Raw genomic sequence first — 27,143 nt, forward strand, 5'->3', positions numbered from 1 at the left:
GAATATAGGAAAACCGTCTCCTTCAGTCTTTTCACAGCAGCATTAATAATAAATGCCACTGTCTTCCTACATATTGCATAGCAGTGATTTAAAAAAAAAAGAGAAAAAAAAGGGTTTAGTTACCATGCAGGATGATTCACATCACAGCATTTGGATAATTGTTTAGATAAGGCTGTAGGTAGTTATTATAGTTTGTCTGGATAGTAGATGTTTGCGGTTTTGGTCTTAGTTTCGGTTTCAGAAACGTCACACTGCTAACCTGTACTGCTCTTATTTTGGAAACGTGTTTTTAATGCGTTTGGAATCCCTCAACAACACTAATAGTTTATACACTGTTGTTAGAAATGTTTGACTACCCTGTGGCGTTAGCTTGACTTTCTCCTCTAAAAAACGTCTTCAGTCCCACTGGCATTGTCAGAGGGCTGCCTATCAGGCTGGATTTAACCTGGATCGTCTGTTTAATTGACAGAATACATTTACATTTACATGGCAGTCACATACAAATCAAACTATTGACAAACTGTAAATGGAAGTTCAGCTTTCGGGCTCATTCCTGGACTTCACTCTTTGACCCATGTTCATATCATAAAGAAGGAGTAAGGTGATAGATTTGTCATATCTCTCCTGACCTGAAGCTAATTACATTACATAGTTCTTTTCTTGTCAAATACCAACCAGCCTGGCATAAATCAAAGGGATCAGGGGTTTGAAAGCCTGGTTATTCTTATGGCATCTCACAAGTGATTTAACAAGGCCTCAGGGAAATTTTTTTTTATTTTTTTTTTTAGCTGTCTCCCAGTTCTGTGATGAATTAACCAGAAATACTTTTTGATGCTAATATCAAGTGTTGTCTCATTAATTCTGTTTCATCGTCTGTTCCTTGAGAGGAAACTTCACAGAGCCGTGGTCGTAGAAGGTAAACCAGGCAACTCTAAGCAACAGGATTATTTTCTAGATCCACACATATCTATTGAGTCTTAAAGCAGATATCAGCTTCACGGCCGTTTCGGCTAATGCTGCGTTCAAGGCAGGCTTTTGAAACCGTAAGTTACAGCTTCAAGTCACAACTACGACTTGGTAGCGTTCCAGGTAACCCGTAGCTCGTGTTTTTACCATCCTGTTGTCTGTGAAAGTTCCCTATAACGGCCACTCGTAACTTCCGACCCGTGAACTCGTACCAGATCGAACTGGTATGACTTCACAGGAAGGAAAAACACAAAGTACGAGTTTCTTTGAACGCACCATGAGTTAGCAGCCCCCGCCCTTGTCAGGCATCAATTGGTCCTCGTGCTACGTCACCACATTCACGCGCATCCCTTGGCTGCACACACAGCCCTTCATGCCGTTCTCTCTCCTCATTGGATAACACTTGTATCCCACAAGGAAAATTTTCTCCTCGGGTTACAGCAGAGCAGAGTGACGGAGAGACTCGTGTTTAGGCTGAAATACTTCATGTAAGTGATTGCTGACGGAAAATAGGACTATTTAGGACTTATATTAACAAAAACATTCCACTGATATCTGCTTTAAGCATAAATTGCCCGCGGGAGCATGTGCTGTTTTCCACCCCTTGTTGGTCCTCTTTTTGTAATTTTGCTGGAAGTAATCTAACATGCTAACACAGAAAATGCTATGATTGTTCAGAAATGCATTTGGACAACTTTTCTGTCTTTTTTTTTCTGCAGCAACCCTGTAGTTGCAGGTTTGGGTGGCGAGGAAACGTTGCTTCCTGTAGGTCAGATCACAGACTGGCAGCTTATCTAAAGGGACAATTGAACACACACAGTCACACACATGGAGCAAACTCTAAACTTTAGCTCTTCTGTGGCTATGAAATCATATTTTTAAACCGTTGTGTGGCAGACTGCAGGGCCATCAGGACTGACAACCCTTAGACGGCTCTCATTTGGAACAGGTTAGCGGTGAGTGACACATTGGGAGCAGAAAATAGAGACGCAGCCGCTTCGTTTCTTCACTGAGGCCGTAAGTAATTTGTGAAGCCCCCGCCCTGCACCCTAGAAAACCATCTCCCACCCACAAGTGCAGTAAGCTAACAAATATGGTTGCAATTAAAACACAGTCTTGGTTACTACATAAATTCCAACCATGTGTTTTAAATTCCCTGCCTCGTATTTTACCCTCCTCTTACATTTGGTGTGAAATATGGGAGAGTGAAAATTTGAGTCATCCCTCTTTTTTTTCCTTCTTCATTTTTTATCAGTTTACATCTCGGTTTTATATGTTTGGAGTGATTGCATTTCATTCAGAAAATGCCTTCTCTCAAGTCTATTTGAGGAACAGTAACTATGAAAAAGAAAAAGTATGGCTCTTGTCATCACTGCACTCCCCGCCAGACGTGGCCGCTATTAATTCTGACATAACAAAGCGTTCAACAATATTTACAACGCGGTTGAGTTTTGGAACAAGGCACCTGATTTCTCTCTGCTTATGTAAAAGTTTGTCCAAGGGAGGGGAAGAAAAAAAAAAAAAAAAAAAAAGCTGAGCCGACAAAACCGGAGACGGCGGGCTTTTACAAGAGTGAAATAAAGTGGCTGATTAATAGGAAGGAACCAGGAGGAGAAAGGAGATGCTGTAGCGACAAGACAGAGAGGCGAGAGAGGCTGTTTTTATTTTTTTTTTATCTTAGTTTGTGGACTCTGTGCTTTCTGTCTGTGATCAACCCAGCACTCTCCTTCACTTAGAAACAATCTGCAGTAACAGAAACCGACATGATCATATTAAAACACGCACATGTTTCTGTAGTGCGCATCTTTCCTTACGTGACCTGCATGTGCGTGGTTATGGAAAGTGAGAGTGTTTTTATTTAGCAGCGCCTGTGACGAGCGTGCAACTCGAGTTGATGCCATTATTTCAGATATGGTTGGATAGTGGCTGCCTACGACAAGTCTTTTTTTTTCTCCGTATGTAATACAACTGTGCTGCATTCATGGTTCACAGTGTGTTCTCTACCTAGTTCCTCTCATCGGTTTCTTTTCCTATGATACAGTGTCAATGACCAACACAAACTATATTTAGAGACTCGGATGCATTCATCATTTACCCTTCATTGTCTTATTTATTAGACGCTGTCATTTAGTCTCAACCAAAAGTTTGGCCATCCTCCTCCTCGCCTCTGTTTGGAGGTCAGCATGACTTTGCTATTATTCATTCTGAAAGGGAATTATATATTAACTATGGCCTGCGCTGCTTGGTGAGGCAATTCTAATAGTACAGCTCCCAGTGGCTTGCTGTGAGATGGTGGCTAAGACAAATGACAGCTGGCCTATTTAATCAGTGCATAGCTAAGTGGTTCCACACTACTCCTTCTTGGCTCACCACTGAGACAAAGCTGGAACACTTTTACATCTTGTTTTAAGCGTCGCTGTCATCCGAAAGGTCGAGGTGAGAGGGCGGGGCGGGCTGGGCGTGGTGGGGGCGATGGGAGGGAACGGAGCAAGTTGCGAGCGAGTTGACCTTGGATTTACACCGCTGAAGATTTGATTAATCTCTTAACCACTAATTACGGCGCAGTATTTTTTGAAGACGGTAACCTTTTTACAGCGAGACGCGGGGTCGCTTTGGAACAAGCAAAAATCAGCGAGTGCTGAAATTGAATGTGATGAATCAGAATGAAATGAGTCAACATCCTGTGAAGTCATTATTCTGTCCCCTTTTGTCAGGACTTTGTGTCCTCTTTCATGGTCTCAGCTGTTTATGTTTATACTGTAACCTCTGGAGAGACTGCTCGCCGCTGTTATCATCAGTATGAAGCCGACATGTTTGTGCAAGATGGTTCTCTTCTGTCATAGGAAACTGAAAAAATGTTGCTTAGACCTGTAAGAGCAAACCTTTTACTCACCTCCAGCAAATATCAGCGAGATAACAACAAACAAAAAAAAAGATTTCACTTTCCTTAGATAAACTATTAAAAAACTTGTTATCGCTCTGTAACTCTAACTGTGATTGGTTGGCGGGGCTGAGGCTGGCACTGTGGCAGACTGTAACTTTAACGAGAATCTTTAGTGAAAGTTGACACATGCAAGCATGGGCGTGCTGGGACCTCCATGACAAATACAATGAGCTGTGACGGTCTTTGGCACCATGTCAAAGACACAGTCGGACGTGGAGTAGAGAGGACACACGAATACCTGGTGTTGTTCACGTATGATGAGGCTGAGGCTGAGATGTGTGAGTGACTGATGGTGGGACGCCGGCAGGCCGTCCTCAGGAGCCTCGGTATTGATTGTGGACGTGCCAAGCAGCTTGCGCTTTGTCTGGGAAGACTCCTGCTGTGCTGCCTAGGCTAGCTTGACAGATGGCTAATGGTGTGTAACACACCAAGGTGAAACAAAGGGCACTGATGTGGACAAATCTTATTACATAATTTAGATTCAGCTATGAAATCAGTGCATGAGAACCTGTCAGCTGTCATATATCATCATGTTGGACGTTAATGTGCTGGTGTAAAGTGATTGCTCCATAAACTTCAGCTCAGTTTAATATGTAAAGAGTTTAATCTAAAATGATAGTCACTTATACTACATAATGACCACTGGTACCAATATGGATTTTTCAGACAAAGCATTTCCAAAGTTAAAGTTTTTTAGTTAAAGCAAATTCGGTATGTTATGTCAAAATCCAATCCAAAGGACTGTTGTGTCAATCAGTTTTCCAGCAGGTGTGATAGACGTTACTGAGAAAAGAAAAGAAATGACTTTGGAAACTGTGAATCTTATCTGATTGAACTAAACGTACATTTAGACAGAGTTTCCCTCAGGAAATTGTGCAGCCAAGTTGTTAAAGCGCTTTTGATTTGATGTAAAGTTTATCTCATCTTCAGTTTGAATATTAGATTACGGCCGGACCAAAAGTCACACTGTAAAGAATTACTTGTATATGCGGAATAACTAACTGTGCCCTTCTTCACTGACAGTTGATAATAGGTTTCATAAAGCGCCAAAGTGAATTTATTAGGAGGATGTTTGCAGAGGTTCTGTTTGTTTAAGGCGACGCGATTCACCTGCACTATGAAACACTGTGGGAATACCTGGTGAAATGACCAACGTCTGCAGCTGAGGCACTCATCAAAACATATTTTATCCTCCTGAGGGATCATTATCGATCCTGTGTCTTGTGTGTTTACTCTCTCACGGTATCAATATCTATTATTTTTAAATGAGAGTTGTATTCTGTTAAGACAGAGTAAGCAGCATTATTACTTGGGGACAAAGTTTAATGTGTGGGAAATAAAGACTAGGGGGGAAATATTGAGTGAATATCAGACTGTGAACTCAGTCTTTATGGAGCGTTCTTAACAACTGAGCCCAGCGCTTTAGTGGAGGCTTTTATTCTTATTCTGGAGTGATGAGCTTGCAGCTGAGCCGAGGCTGTGCCAGGCTGCCGGTGGGTGAGCTGACACTGGACGACCTGTCTCTGTCTCTTGCGGGTCAAGCGTTGGGCAGAAAGCACCGGTTGCCTGGGAAAACCCACTTCCCCATGCACCCCAGAAGACAAGAGTCTCGCTGTAAGCTGTTGGCAGGTACGACTTTGGGTGCATGCATAACTTAAAGATGAGCGCCAACGGCGTCAACATGCAAGCTATTATTAAAGCTAGAGAACATTCTCCACTGAACATATTTATTTTGCCTAAGTAAACTCCCCCAGAGGTATGTTTTCCCAGTCATTACACTGTGTTGGTTTGGAGCCTTTAAATCCCAGATGCTGAGATTCATGGGTAGCAGAAATCATCAGGCTCTAAGACTATTCAGCTTATAAATGTGTCACAATTAATATCAGCTGCAGTCCATATTAACGTTGCATTTGTCACCTTTAAAATGTCTCGTGGGTTGTTTTGGGGACGTGTAATGGAGGTGTCAGTCATTGATTGTGGTTGCAGATGGGCTCGGGATTGCCACATGCAGCAAGAGACAGCCTTTCAGTACGGCTGGCATTTGATGAAATGGCCTTTTGTGTGTTTGCACGCGCGTGTGTGTGTGTGTGAGTGAGTCTGTCTGGCTAAATACTTGATAAAGTCAGAGCCCTGCAGCTCAGATGTTGGTGGGCCCTGGAGGCAGTTTTAGATTTCAGTGAGTGGCAGCTCCACTCTGTGATCGACCTTTGGGGATTTAGATGAAGTTGTCTCACCGCTGTAGCTGACACCTCAGTCTCCTTTTGTTTAAAAGAAAGGAAGACAGAGATTGTGGAGACATGAAATGAATTTTCATCTGGCCATCATATTCTCTACCTGAACTTCAGCTCTTCTTTGAGAAGCCATTTAAATTGATACACACAGACAGCAAATACTGAGAACAGACCTGCAAAAAAACTCGGCTATACTTTTCAGATCATCGCTTCATTTAGAGATAATTAGAAAAAGATTATTTTTACTTTCACATTCATTATGCAGTGTTGCACGGGGTCTTTATTTTAGTGCATTTCTGTTTTCCATACCGTGCATGCATCACGATTAGCAGAACAGCACAGCTACACTTTAGTAAGTTTCAGAAGTGATGGTTAAAATACCTCCCCTGCTCTTGAAATCAAACACTCACAACAGTCATTTGTGAAACCACAAGTGCAACCTTGTAACCTATTGAGATTACAAAAGCACACTGGTAAACAAGGCTCTGCAAACACACATGCGGCTATTGTATAAATAAAAATGGACCGTGTTAGTCAAGGTGTGAATGTAATTATTACTCCAATAACGTTTTTATTCTTTTTTTTTTTTTTTTTTGTGTCTCGTGTGCAGATGTCGAGGAGATCAAATGAGAATTCGGACGGTTTCTTTTGTCAGAAAAAGCAACGGGATCCAGGCCCGTTTGAAATTGTTAGGAGACGTCCAGCCTGCAAATCTATTTTAACAGTCATTAATTTGGAGGTCAGGCTCATACCACTCTGCACCGAGCCCAAGGTTCACTTATTAAACGTAATATTTCAAAAAAGGCCAAATAACGACGCTGTCAGCAGCCGGTACACTGCGTCCCATGCTGTGTCAGAAAGTACTTCTGCTTCTTTCACCGTCGCGGGGAGAAGAGAGGAGGACTGGTAGTCGATTTCAACCGTTTTCTCCACTTGTGAAGGCCAAATGAGCGGTTAGGTCTTTTCTTTGTTTTCTCTGGGCGACTAAACCAGTTGCTCCACGCGGGCTGAGAGGTTCAGTGGGGTTACACTGGAAGTTAATTGCCTTCATCTGTTTCCAGCGATCCAACGCCAGAACATTTCAGACGGTGTGTGTGTGTGTGTGTGTGACGCGAAGTAGAGCAGGTACATGTGATGGCGGTGGCGGTGGCGGCGGCTGATATTAAGAAACTTTCTTGTCAGCTAAATTGGAGCTAAGTGTTGCCGTGGCACCCTCTGTTTTATCTCCTCGGTTGTCAGTTGTCTCAAGATTGTCAGCCTGGCTTTTTAAGACTGTTTGGCGGTTTGATATCAGCAGCGGCTGACCCCAGGCATCTTTTCTCCCTGCATCTTTTATTACTCATCTCTACCCAGCCTTCTTCTTTTCTACGGGACATTGCGCAGTATTGATGTCACGCTGCTCTCTCATCACCGGCAGTGTGGTGTCTGCTTCAGCAGAACGCAACCTCAGCTCAGAGATTATAAATAACAGCATGTCAGACAGGTCCTGGGTGTTTTTGTCTTCTTTTTTTGTTGTTGTTGTTGTTGCATACGTCTGATGCAACAACCCGGTGTGGCGGTGTTAGGTGTGGCAGATGCCTCCCGATCAAGGTCAAGCGTTGCATCAAATGCTGGTCGGTGAAGTCACATTGTTGGCAAAAGAACCACCGCTGAGGTTTCAAAGTAAACTTGCTGAGTCAATTACAGAGTTTCCTCAAATATTTGAAGGTAATTATGTACTCATTAGCAGTCATATCACAAGAGATGTAACACAGGGCAGGAAATAATTAGCTACTTCTCGCTGTGCAAAAGGCTAATCTGTGTGGATTCTGCCAATTTAGCTCCCCATGCTGTGTACTGGTGTGTAGATGGAAGATGTGTTTCTGTTGTCTGACAAAAGTTGCTCGAGTGCAATCATTGTGAAAACATAGGAAAAGGTCAATCTGGCCTATAATCCCATCATCAAGTCTTGAATATTATTTTCGAGATTATTCACAATGATCTGCCCACTGAGCCGGCGACGAGTCATCGAGAAAGTGTTTCACAAAGCCCCGATTCATTGTTCCAGCTCATGAGATGTGTGTGCAGAGTGCAGACGGGGGGTTTGCTTTGCAGAGCCAGTGGAGATACTGGTGTACCACCACAAATAACACCAGAGATCACTGTGTGAGAAAACTCTCTGTGTGTGAGAGGAGAGAGCTGAGCTGAGCTGTGCTCGCTCGGCGCTCTGTAATAAGCTAGGTGCTGCTCTCTGTCCCTGTTGTATTGCGAAGATGATTTTCAATTAAAGGAATAACTTGGCTCCGCCGAAGCAATGGAAGCAGAATTATCGGCTCGCGCTCAGATTGTACCCCGAGGCCCCCGCGTCGGAGCCGGGCACACGGTTAGGAACTTCTGCCAAAAGGTATTACTGCTGCTGGCGTGTTGTAGATCTCCACCTGCTCCTCCCGTTCATTTTACTTCTCTCTCCCACGCTTCCCCTGCTGTAAACTGTGAAGACTTTACAGTGTTGTGTTTCTCCATTTACCTTATCTCTCTCTCTCTTTTTTTTTTAAATGAGGTATTGTTAATCTTCCTGCCGTCATAAAAAGCATCAGCGTTTCCTTCTGGCTGCCTTTGCGGGCCTCCTCTATTGTGATACAGTAATGTCTCAAGTGGCATTTCCTGCTCGCTTCCAGTCAGAGGGAGGAGGAGGAGGAGAAATCTGGTCCTGCAAGTGTTGAGTGAGAGTCCCGGGGCTTTCCTCTCTCGCAGCTCAGCCGCTGTCGTATTAATTTCAGGTTAATTACAATAGCATTATCTCCTCCCTCTAACTGCAGATAAAGGTAAAGGGCTGTTGTATATAATTGGTTTAAGAGGAAACAGGGTGATTTTGTTGGTATTCCACAATCCTGGGTTCACTGTCTGCATTCGCCTCTAAATAAGAACCATCAGGCTTCTGTCTCAACGCCTAAACCTCTTATTAAACCCTATTAGGGAGGGACTTTAAATTAATTATCATGTTTTCCCAGCCTGTTACGTCACTGACAAAGCTCTTTCTCCGTCTGAATGTTACCAACACGCTGTGTAGTCGATTGTCTTTTACCGTGAGCGACGCTGACTTTTAAATATATGTGACAGGATGTATCGCCATCTGTCAGTCTGACCCCAGCGGACGACATCGCTGTGTATTTCAATAACACACTTAACTTAGAGGCTTTAATTTCTCTTACAGTGTTTGAAATGATCTTCATTACCGAGGAGTGGAAAATAAATAATTGAAGAATGTAATTTGGCAGTCCTTGAAATTTCCTTAGATTCCCTTTAGCCAAGCCTAGTCAAGTGTTCGCAGCGTTATTAGTGTTTTGCTGACACCTTTGTATTCACCTTTAGTCTTGCCAGCGATTGTGCTACAGGGATACCTGAGTGTTATTGTGAACTGTGGGAGTTTATTCATACAATTATCCCCTGCTAATGGGCTTTGTTCACACTCAGTTTGAGACGAGGATTCGGCAGCCTTGACACACTTAACCACCTCCAGAAACGCATGCAAGCCTGTGTGTGTGTGTGGATCACACATACACACGGGCTGCAATCATTGCTGACATGATAATTAATTGGTTAGTTAATAGTTCTGATCATCAATCAGTCCTTTTCTCAGAAGGGAAACGTCTTCAACACCTTTGTTAAACCTCGCAGATGCACAAAATGAGCTCTGAGTGACAGTAAATGTAAACACAATGTTAGCGTGTTTACAGAACTCCACTGCAGCAAGCGTTTGTCATTTTAAAAATGAATATTATGATTGGATCTAATAAGGATTCAAAATGCAGAATTGATCCTGGTTTTAGGAGGATTTATTGAAAAATGATTTTTGAACCCCGCTTCAGACTCTGTGCTCTCTTCAGTGTGCAGGATCGTCAGCGTTGAGGGTTTGTGACAGAGGAGTTAGTTAGAGTCCACAGACAGTGCAGAGATGCAGTAGAGAGGCTGCACCACCACCCCCCCCCCCCCCCCCCCCCCCCCCACTTCCCTCCTCTTCCCGGGCCGATATTCCTCCCATTATCCTAACAGCACTTGGCAGCTCCCTGAAGAATACCTGTCAGCTCTGCAGCCGGGCCTGCTGCAGCCGACTTGGTCTTACCACCAGCAGAGCTCATCAGGAAAACATAGTAAAGCACCTGCAACAGCAGCTCACATTTGTCCCATACTAATGACTTCAGCAGGTTGATGTCAGGCAAAGGACCTGTGTGTTTAGTAGTCGTGTCCTCTAAGACATCGAAAGACTTGTCTCTAAAACATTTAGTTTGTTGGACTTGTAACTTATATAAGAATGAATAGAATTTCAAAACCTTGAATTCATTGATATAAAAGTGACATAACAAACTGTAGTTTCTTCACCACTGCAGCATCAGTCTCTAAAGTCATGATGCGATGTGATGTGTTTTTAAATGAAGGAGCATTTAAAAAAAAAAAAAAAAAAAAAAAAAACCTGAGCCCTAGATGAGATGTAGTTTATTATCTTCCCTCTAGAAAAGTTGAATTGAACACGTTATGCTCTACAGTGTGGAGGCTCTTCAAAATGAAAGTGCTTGAGATGCATTAGGTGTCTGCGCTCAGATCTATAATATAGTCATGTAGTCTGGAGCTCTTAAGTAGTAAGAGGTATATAATTTTACAAGCCGAGCTCTCTCCAGCCAGTCTGGGATAGTCATTTACAATCATGTATATCCTTTATACAGTATACAGTATCTACTCTGTGTGTATGTGTGTGCATGTACATATGTGTGTGTGTGTGTGTGTGTGGAGCGTCTCTCTGCAGACTCCATCGTCTTGCTTCAGACACCCATAGTGCAGCTGGAGTGTAATAATCATCCTCTATTCAGTCCTGCTGCCTGGAAAAGGATGCTGTGTGTGCTTATTGAGCTCCTCCTCATTCCAGTTAAGCGCTGTATTAAATTCATATTCTTTCCCTCAGCATTACTGTATACTAGTATTTTCCCATAGACCACAGTTCTATCTGTTTCTGTCTACGTGATTGCCCCCCCGCCCCCCATTTCTGTCGCACTCAGGTCTGCTCAGGCTGGTTTGTCCACACACTCTTTCACACAAACAAGGTCATGGGCATGATTTGGATGATAATGAATTGTGTAACACATGTAATTATCCTTCTCAGTTTTCATTTCAAGTGTTGTGTTCGCCTCCATGAGTGCGCCATGGACTTGACAATTGAATGTCACAGATTCACCTCAGCTGTTCTCGGTTTTTCAACAAGACGGCGAAATTTAAAAACAACAACAACAAAAAAAAAAAAACAGAACGTAGTCAAACAAATGGTTCTTTCAGCAGCCGAGTAGAGCTGTAACAACCAACAAGTTGTTGTTTTTCAGATCTATTTGCTATAAATCCAAGGATATTCACCAATGAACATTGAAAAGACAACAACTTTGGTGTTAATTGAGAAACCAAGGACTTGCATTTATACAGTGCTTTTTTTTAGATTCAATGACAACGCTTAGCACTTACGACTACAAGTTACATTCATACAGCACTTTTACCTCCTAATTGCACTCTTCCACCTATCAATTATTTATCATACACACATTTACACACATTGTGCATTCAGTTTCTTGTCTCAGGTGGACATGTGGACTGGAGGAGCTGGGAGTTGAACCACCACCACCCTCCTGATTGGTGGACAATCCACCTACCACTACCAGTTTGTCCCCTGAGCCACAAAGAATTGCATGGCACTGCACAAAGTCTTCAAACTGCCTGTATTTATAAAAAACTCTTTAATCCTCATTTTTATGAAAGGAGTCTGCAGTGAATCCACAGGAGGCAGTGAAAGTTGGGGGGATTTTGGGGAGCATAAATAGGTAATAAAAATCCATCTAACTTAATATTAGCTTGTTAACCGCCCCTTTATCTCTCTTCTGTTCCTTTTTCTCTCCTCTCTGTCTCTCTCTGTCTCTCTCGCCTTGGCTGGGTGTCGCCCCTTGTCTCTCTGCTTTATCTATCGCTTCAAATTAAAAGCCCTCTGCAGAGTCATGTAATTGCGACTTCATCAAATTGCAGCGGCGGCAATTATTTTAATGTATATAAGAGACTGGGGTCACAATTCAATTAGAAAAAAAAAACCCAAAACGTTTCTTGATTCAAAACTCATCCTCAATTAAATCCAGTTTGCCAAAGATTGTTCTCAAAGGGTCATTTTTCTGACTAAAAAATGTTGCCTGGGAGAGACGCTTTTGAAATCGCTGTTCTTTTGTCACAGAGCTCAAAGTGAACTCTGCTGAAAACGATTTGAGAGTCTGAAGACGGCACCGATCCTCTGTCAGACTTACAGCAGGCGAACAGTGAGTGACGGCAGCCTCTGGATATCAGTCAGTGCTCCCGTCTTCTTTCTCTCATCCGTCTCTCCTCTCTTCTGCTGATAGTCGGAGGATCTTCATTAAGTGCACCTTGTATTTCTGTTTGATGACGCTTTAATCCCTCATTATGATGAGTGTGGACTATTAATTGTAAATTATTTGAATCCTGCCTGAGGCCTCGTTTACTCAAAGAGGGATATAAATCACCGAAGAGCTTTGAAGGCAACATGTGACACGACTCTACGCTACTTTTATATCCAGGGTTTATCATTAGTCTGACTTTTATTCCCTGTGCCATATAAGGCCTACCATACACTGGTAGACTATGAAAAGACTTTTAAAAAGACTGAAGTCTCACACCCTCACACATCTAAAGACAACGTGTCGTGAGTCACAGAGATTGTGGTCAGGCTTTAAAAAGACTGGGAATCTTGCAGGGTCAGTATTTGCAAGACTTCAACAAAGTTCTTCCAGCATTATTTCCCATCATGCTCTCTGTGGATGTTTACTGAAAAACTGTCTTTTCAGACTTTTTTGCTCTTTTGAAATTATTATTATTATTATGAGTCAGAACTATCATTGTTATGATTTTCCCTAAAATTGACAGTGCTCAGGCTCTATATTTATGATTTCCTGTTTTATTTTGAAATTATTTCCCTTGCATCCAATCATCCTCACCTCCCTTTGTTTATTTAATGCCGGCCTGACACTAAATGACTCACATTCCTGTGCCGCCTCAGACTTGCCTCAGTGTTCACTATCAACTCAGTTTGTAATTTCCTGTTTAGTGCTGGAAACGCTGACGGAGTTCACGTGATTGGACGTCACTTTTTCCATGAGTCGAGACTAAAAACCCACAACGATGTTCAACAAATACAACGAGCACTTCACATTATCAACTTCAGCAAAAACTTTCATGTTTGTATTCAGACACTGGGAATTTTGTCTGTGACACTGAAATCACTTAAAGGGATAGTTCACCCAAAATTCAAATTTCACCCTCATGTCGACTAAGGGCTGGGAGAAGTTTCAGAGTCCTCTGTGCCTTCTCGGAGTTACAGGGGGCTCGGCGCAGCCACAATATGACGGTTGCGAATGGGCCTTACTTTTCTTTGTCCAAAAAGACACACCAAAAAAACATCCAAATACCTCCATAGTGCTCGTCTGTATTGTCCCTCTTGTATTGAAGCCCGAACATGAGAAATTGTTCCGAAAAAAATTAAATAAGTCTATATTTCAAGCTTGTTTGTAGCGGAAGCTCCCAGTGTCTCAGTTCACTGCTTTGCCTGTGTTTCTGCAGAGATGGGATGTCCTGGATGGACAGGGCTCTTTGACGTCATCTACCTGCTCTGAGATCTTGCAGGATTTTCTATCTGTGTGGCTCGGCAAAAAAGCTGAGTCCAGGCGGCGGAGAGCTTCCTCATGCTCCCGCTCTGCTTTTGTCCCCTTCCTGGAGAATCCTCTCATCTGGGATTTCCTGGCGGGCTCTCTGTGCAAGGCTTACAGCCCACGGAGACTTTACACAGAACATCAAGAGGCTCTCGCTCTCTTTCCCAATGAGCACTTTCGACGCACTTCTCTTTCCTCCCTTTTTTTTTCTTCCCGCCCACTCCTTCATCAGTGTACTGTATTCTCATCTCGGCGTAATGATATGTTATACTCCGTGTGGATTAGTGCAGGTTATTAGCGAGCCCAAAGTGTAGAATTACAATCAGTCCGATGTTTAGATGAGGCTGCTTATAATTGTGGAGAGGGCGTAGATGTGCGCTTGCTAAGTGAATGGGTCTGTAATCTGATTCCTCGCTCGTTTCCTACTGATGATAATGTTCTCCGAGTTTGCTCAGCCTTATGCGAGAGGTTGTGTATGGTAATGAGCCCCCAGAAGATAATGCTGCTGTTTATCCTGTTTCCAGAAAATCATTTGCATGCCACACTCCGGGGGGGAGAATGTAGTCCACTTCCTCATCTTCTCTACCTTCTTCTTCCTCTGATAGATTCTTATCTCCCTCGCTGCTTCCTAATTGACGTCGGTTTACTCTTGTGGATGCTAATCCAGGTTTATGAGCAATCAGAGCTGTCACTCAACCCCCACCACGTCACCCAAACCGCTCGCATCACCTCACACGTCAAGGTCGTGTTTGATGGTCGCGATTTTAGTCGGCGACGTCTTCCCGTGTTGTCGTCATGTTTTCATTTCAGAATTGCACCTCGTTGCCCGGTGAGAGTAGCTATACACCAACTCTCTGGGCTCCCATTTGTTTGATATGAGGCCTCGTCTTATTGGAAGTAATCACACACGGGCAGTTTTTCATTTTACGATGAATTATTAAGCTTTATGCCTCCATAAGAGCTTTTGTTTGGGCTGCTCCCCCCCCTTCAGCATCTGCCATTTAGATAACATGCCGAATCAGCTGGACCTGCCGACCCAGTTCCAAACAAAAACACACAGATGCAGCAGTTGATGGCTTTATATGCTTTCCTGGCTACTCTTAATGATAGTTTAATTGAGCGCACCCTGCTGTACAGTGACCGGGCCGCTCTCTAATGGCTGCACACAGATTAATCCCACCTCCCTTCCCATTGTTTTGTTGCTTTCTCCCCCCCCTGTAGGTACCTTTTGTGTCTCAGTGTGGTACCGCTGAATTCATTTCCTGGGGTCTTTGTTCAATTGTCAACCCGGGGCTCGTGTTCTGGTGGATTCGCCGGGCACGTCGGATTGTTCTGGGGGATCACAAAATGCATTGTGGACACGCACGTGTATATGCACATACACTTTGATAACAAAACGGCTCAGGGTTGAATGAAACAGGCTGCATGGGGGCATTTTAGGCCCTCCACTCAAAAGTGGCTGGCTAAAACATAGTGTCATTTTAGCATTTGCATGAAGCAAACACCTCTCAGTGCTGGTGAGGGTTGGCTCTACCACTTTATTTTTGTGACATTTTCTCTTGAAATTACTTTTTCTTTTTTTTCTTTTTTACATCGTTTGCAGCTGAGAGAGCAGACATTCGCCTCACAACTCTGTGACCTTTTCGTACCTTTATAAGTTGCCTTATGTTGCATTGATTGTTCAATTATACAGTGTTACAAGATTGTCCAACCTCTTCTATAGCAGACACATACTGTACTGTTAATTGGTTTTCTCTGTGATTGGAGCAGCCTTTGTAAGTGTGTTATAATTCAGTGGCTCATTCTTTTAGTGTTTTTGTCCTGCACAGAACCAGAAATCTAAATAATTTGGTCGTCATTATTCATGTAAAAGAGGAATTTTGCAGGATTTTAACCTTAACTATGCTACATTTTTACCTCAATTAAACAGCTTCCAAGTAATTGTGGTGGCCTGGGACTTATTATGAGGGAGAATGGAGGCTCTCTGCCTTTCACGGAGCATCTCTTGGCCAAAAACCAACCTTGCAACACAAACTTGTTTATGACAGATAAGACTACACAAATATACACGTTGTAACATTGTATATAATATGTAACAAATGCACATGGCCTGGAGGAGGGTTAGCAAAACAGCAGAATAACACCCAAACTTGCATAGTTCCCCTTTAATGATGAATTACATCATCTTTAAAAGAATTGTAAATGATAAACACTTTTTTCACTTTGTCTGAAGTAGAAATGTAGGAAAAAAACGAGTTGCCCTCAGTGACTCTCTGATGATTTGTCACAGGAAAAGACCTGCTGTAATCTACTGCGTGGGAGTAAAATACATAAAAAGATTTCACCTCTTTTGCAAAAGTGCCAGAAACAGAAATGCTTTGTTCTGGATAATTGTCCACCATTATAGCTTAAGAGCTAAATGGCAACCAAAAAAAAAGAAGAGAAAAACATTGTGTGCCAGCTGATATGTTAATAAAATAGAATGGCATCCTCAGATGGCAGGTGACTGTGGGAGAAAAAAAAACACACACAAAAAAAGCTCGATTCATCTGATGCACCATCAGCATGCTGGGAAAGGCTGCAGGCGAGGGTCCCTTTTTTTTTCTTTTTTAATTAAGTCGTCATTCACCTCTGGAAACCTCTGCTGAAGTGGCCCCCGTGTGCACTCCCTCTGCAGAACGTGCACACACACACACACACATACATATAAGACACACACTTGTGCCATTTCCCCTCACAGCGCAAACACCACCGCTCCACAGCCACCTGTCATGCTGTCAGTGTATAGATTGTGTTTGTGTGTGGCCGCCCTCGTACAGCCTCCCTCTCTCAAAGACAGGTGTCGGTCATGGCTGGTTTGACAGCGGCGACACCTTGTTCACCTTTCCACTAAATGAGAGAACATGTGTCACCAGTCAGGATTTTTTTTTTATTGTCGCTCTGACACAACCTTGACATCTTGACGTAGCCTACCTCTGATAAAAGGACAGGGGGACGCCGTGCGTGTCGGCTCTTGAATCGGTGACATCAGAGGGAACAGTCTGCTAATTAGAGATTCATGATTTCTTTCTGCCATGCTTAGCTGTTTGTTTGCAGGATATCTCATTTATGCAGAGTTTTTGAGAAATTTGGTGGAAAGTTAGAAAGCCTAAAAGAAGCACTGATTTGGATTTGGACTGATCCCAGTTATGTTTTCCAACTCTGCAAGGGGAGAGAGATTTTAGCATTTCTCTTATGTACTGCTGTAAAGATGTGTCAGATCCATCCACACACAGCTGACAGCTTTGTGGCTGCTTTGTAGTTTGATTGAACCCGTCAGAGCATGTTGGTGGTTTCCTCTTTGCATTGTTCTGTAGACTAGACTCATGTTCAGTCATTTAGCATACAAACCCTGTCGACAAAAAAATCTGCTTTTGTAGTGCTGACTAACAGAAAGAAAGAAAGAAGAAAAAAAACAGAGAAGCATCCTCATGTCACCTGTTTTGTTTTTTCCTCCATCTAAGGACTGTAGTGTAATTCTGAGGAAATCTCTCTTTTTCATTTAGCATCATTGTTGTTTTGGCTTTCTCCCTCATTACTGGTTTCTCTTCAGTGGGCGGTGGCGAAGTGTTGATGTTACAGCATCAATAGTGCCAGGCCCACTGACTGGTGTCAGACAGCGTGGGTGGGCGTCCCGTGGATGCGCGGTGCCTCCACTACACAACATTGCTGTGGCGCACAATTAGCGCCACAAGGGAGCCAGATCCTCTTATTGCCTTCCCCCCCCCCCCCCTCCTCTTTCTCCTGTAATATCTCTCCCCCCCCGCTTATATTGTCCTCCATCATCTCTCTGCAGCAATCTATAACTACGATGCCCGGGGAGAGGAGGAGCTGTCGCTGCAGATTGGAGACACAGTGCACATACTTGAGACATATGAAGGTGAGAGCGCGCTTACTGATGACACGCGAGATCGGAGCTGACACCCCAGCGCCCGGACGTTATTTTCGCTGTCATCAGTCGTGACGTCTTTGTTCCGTCAAATTTTCATTCATGTGTTCAATAAGCAATTACAATGGTGTGTGTTCCTTCCTGTATTAGCCGGCCCACACACTTCAGCTTTCATGATGCAATTTGTGTTACATGCACAGCTCATACGATGTTATGATTTATAATAGAATAATAAAACAGATAAGCTGCATTTAACTTAATTCTGTTCTCCATCAGACTGGTACAGAGGGCATAGGCTGAGGAGAAAATCCAAAAAGGTGAGTGAGCAGTTAACATTGTTTTCATATCTGTTACTTTATCTTTTATAGCTTCAGTTTTTCAGTTGTCCAACTTCTGTCCCAGTTACATCACATACAGTACTGTTGTCTGTAATGTTATCTCTTCCCCCCTCCAGGGCATATTTCCTGCTTGCTATATACACCTGAAAGAGGCCACAGTCGAGGGCAGTGGGTTAGTATTTGTCTTACTTCCCCTTCTGAATGACTTTATTTTTTTCACAAGCCAGAATGTTGCTTCTGCTTTTGTGGCAGGTTTGAGTTATGTTGCCGGCAACAACAGTGAAAGACAAATAAGAAAAAAAATTTAATTGAGAAGTTTGACCCAGCGACGTATTTTCTGACCCACTTTGAGGCTGGATGGTTAAGTCACGTGTTGTTGACAGCCTCAGAGGGTGTTTCAGCCGAGAGGGCCTGCTGTTGATATGATGTGACACGTTCGTTTGTTGTTTCACAACTCGTGGCACTCACGGTTTGATCTGTCCTCTTTGATTTCCCTGTCTCAACACAAAAACAGTAAACCCTACACTTCAAAGTGAGAACCTTGAGGATTTATTCATCTATTTAGTTATTTATTTATTTATTTATTACATGGAATTATTAGTGAAGGATTTGAACAAAGCTGAGAAATTTATCTCAATATTCCTTGTGTAACAGCAAACATGTTTACTCTCTAATAGTGGAAGGAACACGTGTGATGAATCTGTTGACGGTAAAAGACTTAGAGAGACTGTTTTCCCTGCTGTCTCTCCTCACACTGTGACTGTGATCGGACACGTTTGTCTCGGCGTGGAAAGGAAAGGGCATGAACGACACATAATCACCAGGTCACATTTGTTTACTGTCACTACAGGCAAAAGGAAACTGTCATTCCCACTGAGCTGCCCCTGGTTCAGGAAGTTACCACCACACTGCGGGAATGGGCCACAATATGGAGGGACTTGTATGTGGTAAGTCAGTGCGTCCTCTCCCAGTTGAAACACACATACACTCACACTGCACACAGTGTATATGGAAGAGCATATGACATTTAAGTTCCAACCTATATGTTAGTCACATCTGTTATTCTGTATCATCTTATATGTTTTTGTATTAGTTTGTTCTGTTTTGTTTTGTTTGTCTTTTCAAAATGGAAAACATCGAAATGTCAGCACCCACAAATCACAATTAATACAGTCTTTTATTGACGCACAGCAGTGTCAAAACGGCCTTCTTCAGCGTTTGCTGAAAACGGACACATTTCAGCTAATAATAAAGCCAATAAATAAGTTGTTTCTCTTTTGAAAAAACATACAAACAGATGGATGTATTACTGTATACCTTGGCCCATATAATACATGATCAATAAAATATTCCAGATCACTTTATTCATGAAGTTCATAATGAACTATAAACATGAAGTATCAGCTGAACTGTTGTGATGTTTTTGTTTTTGAATATTGTCATCTGTGTTTGATTTGGCCTCACAAGATGAGTTAATGATTGGGATATTTATGTCGACATAATTCAAAGTATTTCCACCTGGTCATCAATTCATCCGTTTTGTTCACCTGCTCTGTCCTGTACTGCTGTTAATGACTTAACGGCTGACCTGAGACCAGCCTTCTTAACAGTCAGACAGAACAACACTTCTGATATTCCTCCATCCGTCTCCATCGACAGGGGGACAGACGCGAGATGTTCAACTCGGTCCGCGACATGATCTACGACCTCATCGAATGGCGTTCCCAGATCCTGTCCGGCACCCTCCCGCAGGACGAGCTCACAGAGCTCAAGCAGAGAGTCACCTCCAAGATAGACTACGGCAACAAGTGAGGATCCAGTCTTAAGAGGCTCTTAGCGGTGTCCTTCCCTCCCCACAGCTTATGTCCCTTTATCCTCATATCTATTCGGGAAAATGACTCCTGTTGGAATAGGTCAGCAGTGTCAGTCAATAGAGAATGACAGGTCATCACTTAGCTTGAAGAAAACTGGAGGGATTCAGCTTCAGCAAACCGTAGTGTATTCCATCATGAAATGACAGCTCTTGCTGTGTCTGCACTGGGCCTAGAAAATCGGTCGAAAATTAAAACTGTGAAGCTCCATTCTTCTCTGGTGATGAAACTTTAAACCTTTGGCCAGGTAGAGAAAAGGCTTTTGCTTCTGCAGAAAACAGCGATGAGGTGATGAACTACACTGAGTGCATGTTGGCAGCATGCTGGCTCCGTAGAAAAAAGAGCTGGAAAAAAGAGAGGAGCTTTGAAAAATAACAATTGGGCTGAGGGAGTATTATATGAGGAGAAAATGTGCTTTGTGCTGAAACCATGCCTTGACAATATTTACCACAGTATGCTCTGGCACTTGTTAATTCTCTTGCATTGTTTTTTTTTTTTTTTACACCAGGTACTTGGATCTTGATCTGGTTGTCAGAGACAAAGATGGAAACATATTGGACCCAGAGCTCACCAGCACCATCAACCTGTTCAGAGCACACGAGGCTGCCTCAAAACAAATCGAGGACCGTATCCAAGAGGAGAAGGTAAAGATAGAGGGGGCCCCGACACCCTACTTAAACATCATTTTTACACCTGCAGCTAAACTCTGGTTGTTATCCAGATGGTACATCAAAGATAAGTAAAAGCACATTAGTGCACACCGTGAATGGACATGTAGGCTCCACAGTGTGATCTGACTGTAGTTACATCTCGATCTTGTTCTTTCTGGGTCATTGAATCTCAGCCTGAGTTAAACAGGTGCAGTTAAGGAAAGAAAAAAAAACCAGCAGGGTGGAAGAGATGTATAACGGCTCTTCGTGCGAGATAATTGTTGAAGATGACCCCCCCACTCTCCCCCCCTGGTTTTTATCTCACTTTTAACTCAGGGAAAGCTTCCCTCCACAGTCTGCTCCATCCCTATGCAAAATGACATTTAACATTTGCGGGTGTCAGTGCAGCATGGCTGACCCGTCACTTCGGTGCCGACTGAAATATCTCAACTAAAGGCTGGATTTCTGTGAAGTTGGATGCAGCTGTTAAAATCTCCACAGGCTCCAGTTCACTGATTTTGGTGGCCACTTTTTTCAGTTTATCCCACACATACAGAGTGATCCTTTCATACCTGTGACACTAATAACAGCAGCTGTGTTAAGTGCTAATGTGCAATCGGTAGCATTCCTAGCATGTTCAACATACCAAACATCAACATATTATCATCAGAGAGCTGTTAGCATGGCTGTAGTCAATACATAATTACCCTGGTTACTTTATTTTGATTTATTAAAATGGTTTATAAATGCCAGATAGTTTGTGCTTGAACCATTTTCATAGTTGTATAAATTATCAAGAGTGAGTCCTATTTTCCTGACAAAAAAAGATGATTTGTCTCTCGACTGAATTCTGTGAAGGACAGGGAATAAAAAGATAAAATGCATTTCAAGGTAATGAATATGGCTGGATCCCCGTGGTTCAGTCTGAAATGGAGTTTTGACATTTGCATAACTTTCCTGTAGCGGTTAAAACAAGGCCACGTCTGGTACACAAAGATGCTTGACTGCTCCCTCCCTCACAGACTCAGGAGCTCTGCCAGACTCCCGGGCCTAATTTTCTTCTGGTGCATCAGTGGCTTTTTCCTCACCTGAATGTCAGGTGGCAGTATGTAAGCGTGCCAGACGCAAAGTGCCATGCCGCTACGCAGTCTCATCTTATGTGCCCTTTTCATCCAGAGGTCTTCATTGCATATGCATGGGCAATAAGAAAGTGTCCAGGTCAACGTGATAAATATTAATGATGTGGCCCCAGCATATTTTTGAAGGGCATCCAGGGGATCTCGCAATCAGTCCACCTTTTTACTGTGGAGTCAGTCCCGGAGATGAAGTAAATGGAAAAGCTTTTTATTCCAGTTAGGAGAGCAGTGTAATGGAATGGATTAAATCTTTCCTCTGAACTTGTTGAATTTCCAGAAACACACAGTGGCAGTAGCTGATATTTAATAATTGGTGTGCAATTACCAGCCACACCTGTGTCTCTTTCTTCATACTCTAATGTTTCTCATTGTTGAAACTGCCGGGCGTGGACCTACACCCGCATGAAAGCCATGGAAGAATAGCCGGTATTGAATGTGATACCTCTGTTTCTCCCCGACAGTCTCAGAAGCAGAATATCGATCTGACCAGGCAAGCAAAGTTTGCTTCCACTCCAGCGTTCGCCCTCTTCGTGACTCTGAAGAACGTGGTGTGTAAGATCGGCGAGGATGCAGAGGTCCTCATGTCACTGTACGACCCAGTGGAGTCCAAGTTCATCAGGTAAACCCACGGGAGCGTGTTCACTCACTGCTCACACTTCTTTCTTTGACTTGTAAGCACCTTCTGCCAGTGGAGGAATGTTAAAGACGATGCAGCCTGAACTGGAGAACAACCAACCCACACACCTATTTTATCCTCAATTTGGCTCTATCTTACATTATGTAGATGCTTTTCAAATCAAAGTTAAACTCAAGGTCAAACTTAGTAACTTACATCCAAGTTTGTACATTTTGTTCTGAAATTGTTTCATTTGCTCTCAATAGTTTGAATGTTTGAGCCTTTGGTATTACAAGCCATCACTTTTGACCTCGTTTGACTTAAAGGCAACATCATCAAATGAAGTGAATATGCGATGGAGTTAAACTGAGTCATCCGATGATGACTTTAGATTTGCCCTTGACTAACAGAAGATTAAATCCACAGCCTTTTATGAACCAGGTAATGTGTCCAGAAAGTACAAATGAGCACGCACACACACACATACACACACACCGTGCAAGAACATGACCATAACAAGCGCAGCCTGCTGCCCAGGGATTTTCTATTGTTTTAGGATTGTGACAGCAAATTATCACAAGTAGAGCGGCTCAGCTGTGGAATGTTTTTTTCGTTTTTTCATCCAACATCAGTTGTGCATTTTCGTTTCCCAAAGCGGATCGGTGTCTGGATTAACGCTCAGGCTCCTGCAGCGTTTTGAGAAAACTCTAGTTCATGCATCTGGTTGCTTTGTTTCACTTTGTATCACGGATAGTTCAAGGCAAAGTATGAGAGTTTGACATTTTATAATAATGAGTCACGTTTTCTCTGTCCTTTCTCCTCCACAGTGAAAACTACTTGGTGAAATGGTCAAGTTCAGGTCTCGTGAAAGACATCGACCAGCTTCATAATCTGCGGGCGGTCTTCACAGTGAGTGTGTTTGCTTATGTGTGGGCACGCGCGCTTTGCTCGCGGTAGCGCACTGTTTATTCAGCCATGTTATGAGGCATGTGGGAGCCTGTTTGCAGAGCCTGTATTTGTTAAGCTCTCTCCGAAAGAGCCCGGCTCGCTGTATATATTTACCAAGGCAGTCACCTCTATCTAATGGAAGCCCAAGGGCAGAAGGGTCAGCGTGCACCCGCTGGGAGCACTTTGCTAGTTTTGGAAGGTATTGCCCACAGGAAATGAATCTGTGGACACAATCACAGATTTTTTTTTTTTTTTGCTGAAGCAGTTTGTGGCGGAAAAGTTTGCTCACAAACTCATCCTCACTTACGGAGGTGCTATTAATCCATCAGTTGTTGTGTGTGACGTTTCTGCAGCCTGACATGACTTATGGATTTCGATGTGATAATAACTCATTGTCAAGCATCTCTAACCTTTTTTTTCTTTTCTTTTCTTAGGATTTGGGTAGTGAAGATCTTAAAAGAGAGAAGATCAGCTTCGTGTGTCAGATTGTCAGAGTGGGACGCATGGAGCTACGAGACAACAACACCAAGAAGCTGACGTCAGGACTGAGACGGCCCTTTGGAGTGGCAGGTAACGCAGACTACACAGAGACTCTGTGATGAACGCACTGTAGCCCGAGGTTACACGGATTACCTCAGAACTTTATGTGACTTTGAATACAATGTGTAAACCACGAGAACGGACGCCTCGCTTCGCTTGGTGTTACAGTTTAAAGTTAAGTCTTGTGCCAAATTTCTTGTGCATAGATGAATAAATGTATTGGCCAACAGCCAGAGATATTCTGCTAAAGTAGAAAGAAGAATTAGAGTTAGATTTATCTCCCGTTGGCGAGCTGCCAGGCGTATTGTAAACTAATTAGATTGGAGTTGTGCCCACTGTTGTCCAACAGAGAAAATTATACCCTTCTTTCGGTGTCTCTTTCCCAGTGCCACTTGAATGGGAAGGTAAATGACAGCTTCATTTGCGATGGGCTTGTATTAAGACATCATCATTGCTGCTGTGCACAGCGTGATGGAGGGAGAGGGCTGGATTTTATTTTGCTCTTTTGGGAACTTGGTTGCGAAAGGCTTTTACCCGGTCGACCTCTGGCCTGTAGAATAAAAAAGTGCATTCACACACACTGGAGCCCATCACTGCAGACGTCCCCGACCCTGTCTGTCAGTCAGTCTGTCAGTCAGTCAGTCACTTCACTTGAAGCCTGCAGGACTGACAAATGCAAAGAATCTGTTCTGGCTCCAGCTCCTCACCTTTGTTCACTCTGCACAGTCAGCCAATAAAAAAAAAGAAAAAAAAAAAACCCTGCCTCAGTGAATCATGTGTTTGGAAGTGGTGGAGCCGTTATTCCAGCGCCGTGACACCACCCAATTCTGTATAATTTTACTACATACTGCAGCATCACTCTCGTAAACAGTTTTAGTGCATGATCTAATATTTAAAGATTGTACAATAGTTTTCAGTGCAGCTTTGTGGGTGGCATATTAGACCGCACATCAAGACCCAGTTGTGTGTAGACCACTAGAAATGTAAAGAAAGAGCTGATGTTATATAATTGGTTTCATCGTTACATATGCATGTGTAGTCAGATGTGCATTTTGTTTTTCTCTCCTGTCCAGCCATGATGGTCACAGATGTCACAGTCATTCGAAATGGACATAAACCAGACCTCTTTGTCTGCAACCCCCCCCCACACACACACACACGCACACACACACACACCTTAATTTGCTTTCAACGAAGGAGAGCCGTGGTCAGGTGGAACTGCTCTTACCTCTAATGTGGCCTTACCATGCGGTTATCCGTCTCCCTCCCTCTCACAGCTGTCCTGCACTCTCCGGGCCTCCAGGCTGTTTTAACATCCCTCTCTTTTGTTTTCCCTCAGTAATGGATGTCACCGACATCATAACGGGCAAAATGGACGATGAGGACAAGCAGCACTTTATCCCATTTCAGCCGTAAGTGCATTGTTCGGCATCAACAGAATAAACGACATGTACACATAAGGGGGCGCAGAGTTTCTTAAAGCCGGGATGATGATGTTGCACAAAACAGCGAGGGTGACGCCGCTCTGCTCTCACACTTCTCTCCATTATTCTGGGGATTTAAAATACGTCAGAGGTGCAGTGACTGTATTATTTAAAAATGATTTCTTTTCAAGCCTTGAATACTTGACACCTGATTAGCAGGGGTTTTAAGACAGTAGTGCTCTCCTATTCCCTGCTGACTCAATTAAGGCAATCTCATTAACTGCTGCCTTTCTCGTAGGACGGCGTTCAGAGCCAAAGTAACCTTTTCCTTAACGTGATTTCCTGCATAATTGGAAATGCTTCAGATTCAGCCAGTTTAGCTGGCAGATCACCTCACTTAACAGTTTTATCTGTGAACATAAATCATGGAAATTAGAGCCTCGCAGTGTGAAGAAAAGAACGGGATCTACAAGGGGTTATTTATGTCCTAAGTGTGAATATTTGCCACCGAGTTTTCACAGATGAAATTCAGAAATAGCGGCTCCATAACCCATCGCCGCATGTTGTTTTTCAAGACCACCAAATGACAGGAAGTGAGGGAGCTATTTAGGGAAGGTTTGACGTAGCGATGTAATTTGGATAGAGTCCTGGCATCCGAGCAGAAATGGAAATGGCTTTCAGAAAACGGATGAGATGGATCAAAATCCTGTTGAAATAAGTTTTTGTTCTTGTTTTTTTTTCCGTCTTCTTCCTGCAGGCACTCCATTATAAGTCTGAGACACTGTTGACCTCATCTCTGGCACGTTGTATAGACACAAATCAGCCTGCATTTAGATGATGGATTATTTAATGTTGTGCTGAGATCATCAATTAGCCGGAGACGGAAAATTAACTGACAGCGATTTTTACAAAGTGATGCAGCTTTGAAGTGATTTATTGAGCAAATGGGCCAAATGTTCTTGATTACAGCCTCTCAGATGTGAGGATTTTGTTTTTCTCTGTATCATTGTAACTTGAATATTGGGCAACAACCAAAAAAACAAAATTGGTTGAAATGAAACTGCCACCTTGGGGTTATGGAAGTTTTGATTGACAGTTATGAAAACTCATTATGAAACCAGGTTTCAGGTTTTTATTATCTAGTATTAGTTTTTTTGGTTTCAGATTTTCTTCCCATCATGCCCTGGCCTCTGTCTCAAACCCCCACAGTGTCCTTCTCAGCATTTCTGTAAACATCAAATCTAGTGAAAACCTTGTGTCTTGTTTTCCTACATTGTTTTTCCCCCATATGAATGTACAAACCTTTGCCCTTCCCCCTTATTCTACTTTTGTTGCTTGTATTGGTTTTGATTTGTCGGGACGCGTTCTGGAGACAGAAATCCTTTACTGTCTCCTCCATGCTGACATCATCACTGTCTTCACCTCCATGCTTTTTTTCTCCCCTTCCCTGTGTTTACACATAGCCCTCTACACTGCAGATGCTGTCCCTGCACACATCAGACTCTCACAGCTGCTACACATGTGGCGCTTCCCAGAACACATCTGCTGCTTTCTTATGCTCCGTGTGTCACTTGTTTCGATCAGTTCGTAGCTCTCGAACGCCTGAAGCCCCATGGAGAACAAAATGTTATATTTTAGTTTAGTTTGTTTTTTCCATGACAGCAGAGCAACAGTGAGGGATCTGATATATTTATACAGACTTTTACAAAGTGCGATTTTAAGTTTCCCGCTTTTAAACCATTCCTAGACCGACTGCGGGAAGGTCAAGCTCCTCACTGCTGCAGTGGCTCTATAAATGCTGACTGGGCATAATTTCCTAAACAATGATTT

The 27,143-nt window shown here is 43.0% G+C and overlaps 1 protein-coding gene across 1 annotated transcript in view; it reads left to right on the plus strand.

Moving 5' to 3' along the window:
- Positions 1–27,143, plus strand: part of dock1 (dedicator of cytokinesis 1) — a 184,125-nt gene that overhangs the window by 2,093 nt on the left and 154,889 nt on the right. Inside the window, exons 2-11 of the mRNA XM_083994937.1 lie at positions 17,698–17,781; positions 18,067–18,107; positions 18,245–18,300; positions 18,979–19,075; positions 19,788–19,936; positions 20,508–20,643; positions 22,247–22,404; positions 23,229–23,310; positions 23,784–23,919; positions 25,229–25,301. Of these exons, the coding sequence (XP_083851063.1) occupies positions 17,698–17,781; positions 18,067–18,107; positions 18,245–18,300; positions 18,979–19,075; positions 19,788–19,936; positions 20,508–20,643; positions 22,247–22,404; positions 23,229–23,310; positions 23,784–23,919; positions 25,229–25,301 (1,012 nt within the window). The remainder of the gene's footprint in view (positions 1–17,697; positions 17,782–18,066; positions 18,108–18,244; positions 18,301–18,978; positions 19,076–19,787; positions 19,937–20,507; positions 20,644–22,246; positions 22,405–23,228; positions 23,311–23,783; positions 23,920–25,228; positions 25,302–27,143) is intronic.

This window comes from Trachurus trachurus, assembly GCF_905171665.1.
Source record: "Trachurus trachurus genome assembly, chromosome: 19".
Taxonomy (NCBI): domain Eukaryota; kingdom Metazoa; phylum Chordata; class Actinopteri; order Carangiformes; family Carangidae; genus Trachurus; species Trachurus trachurus.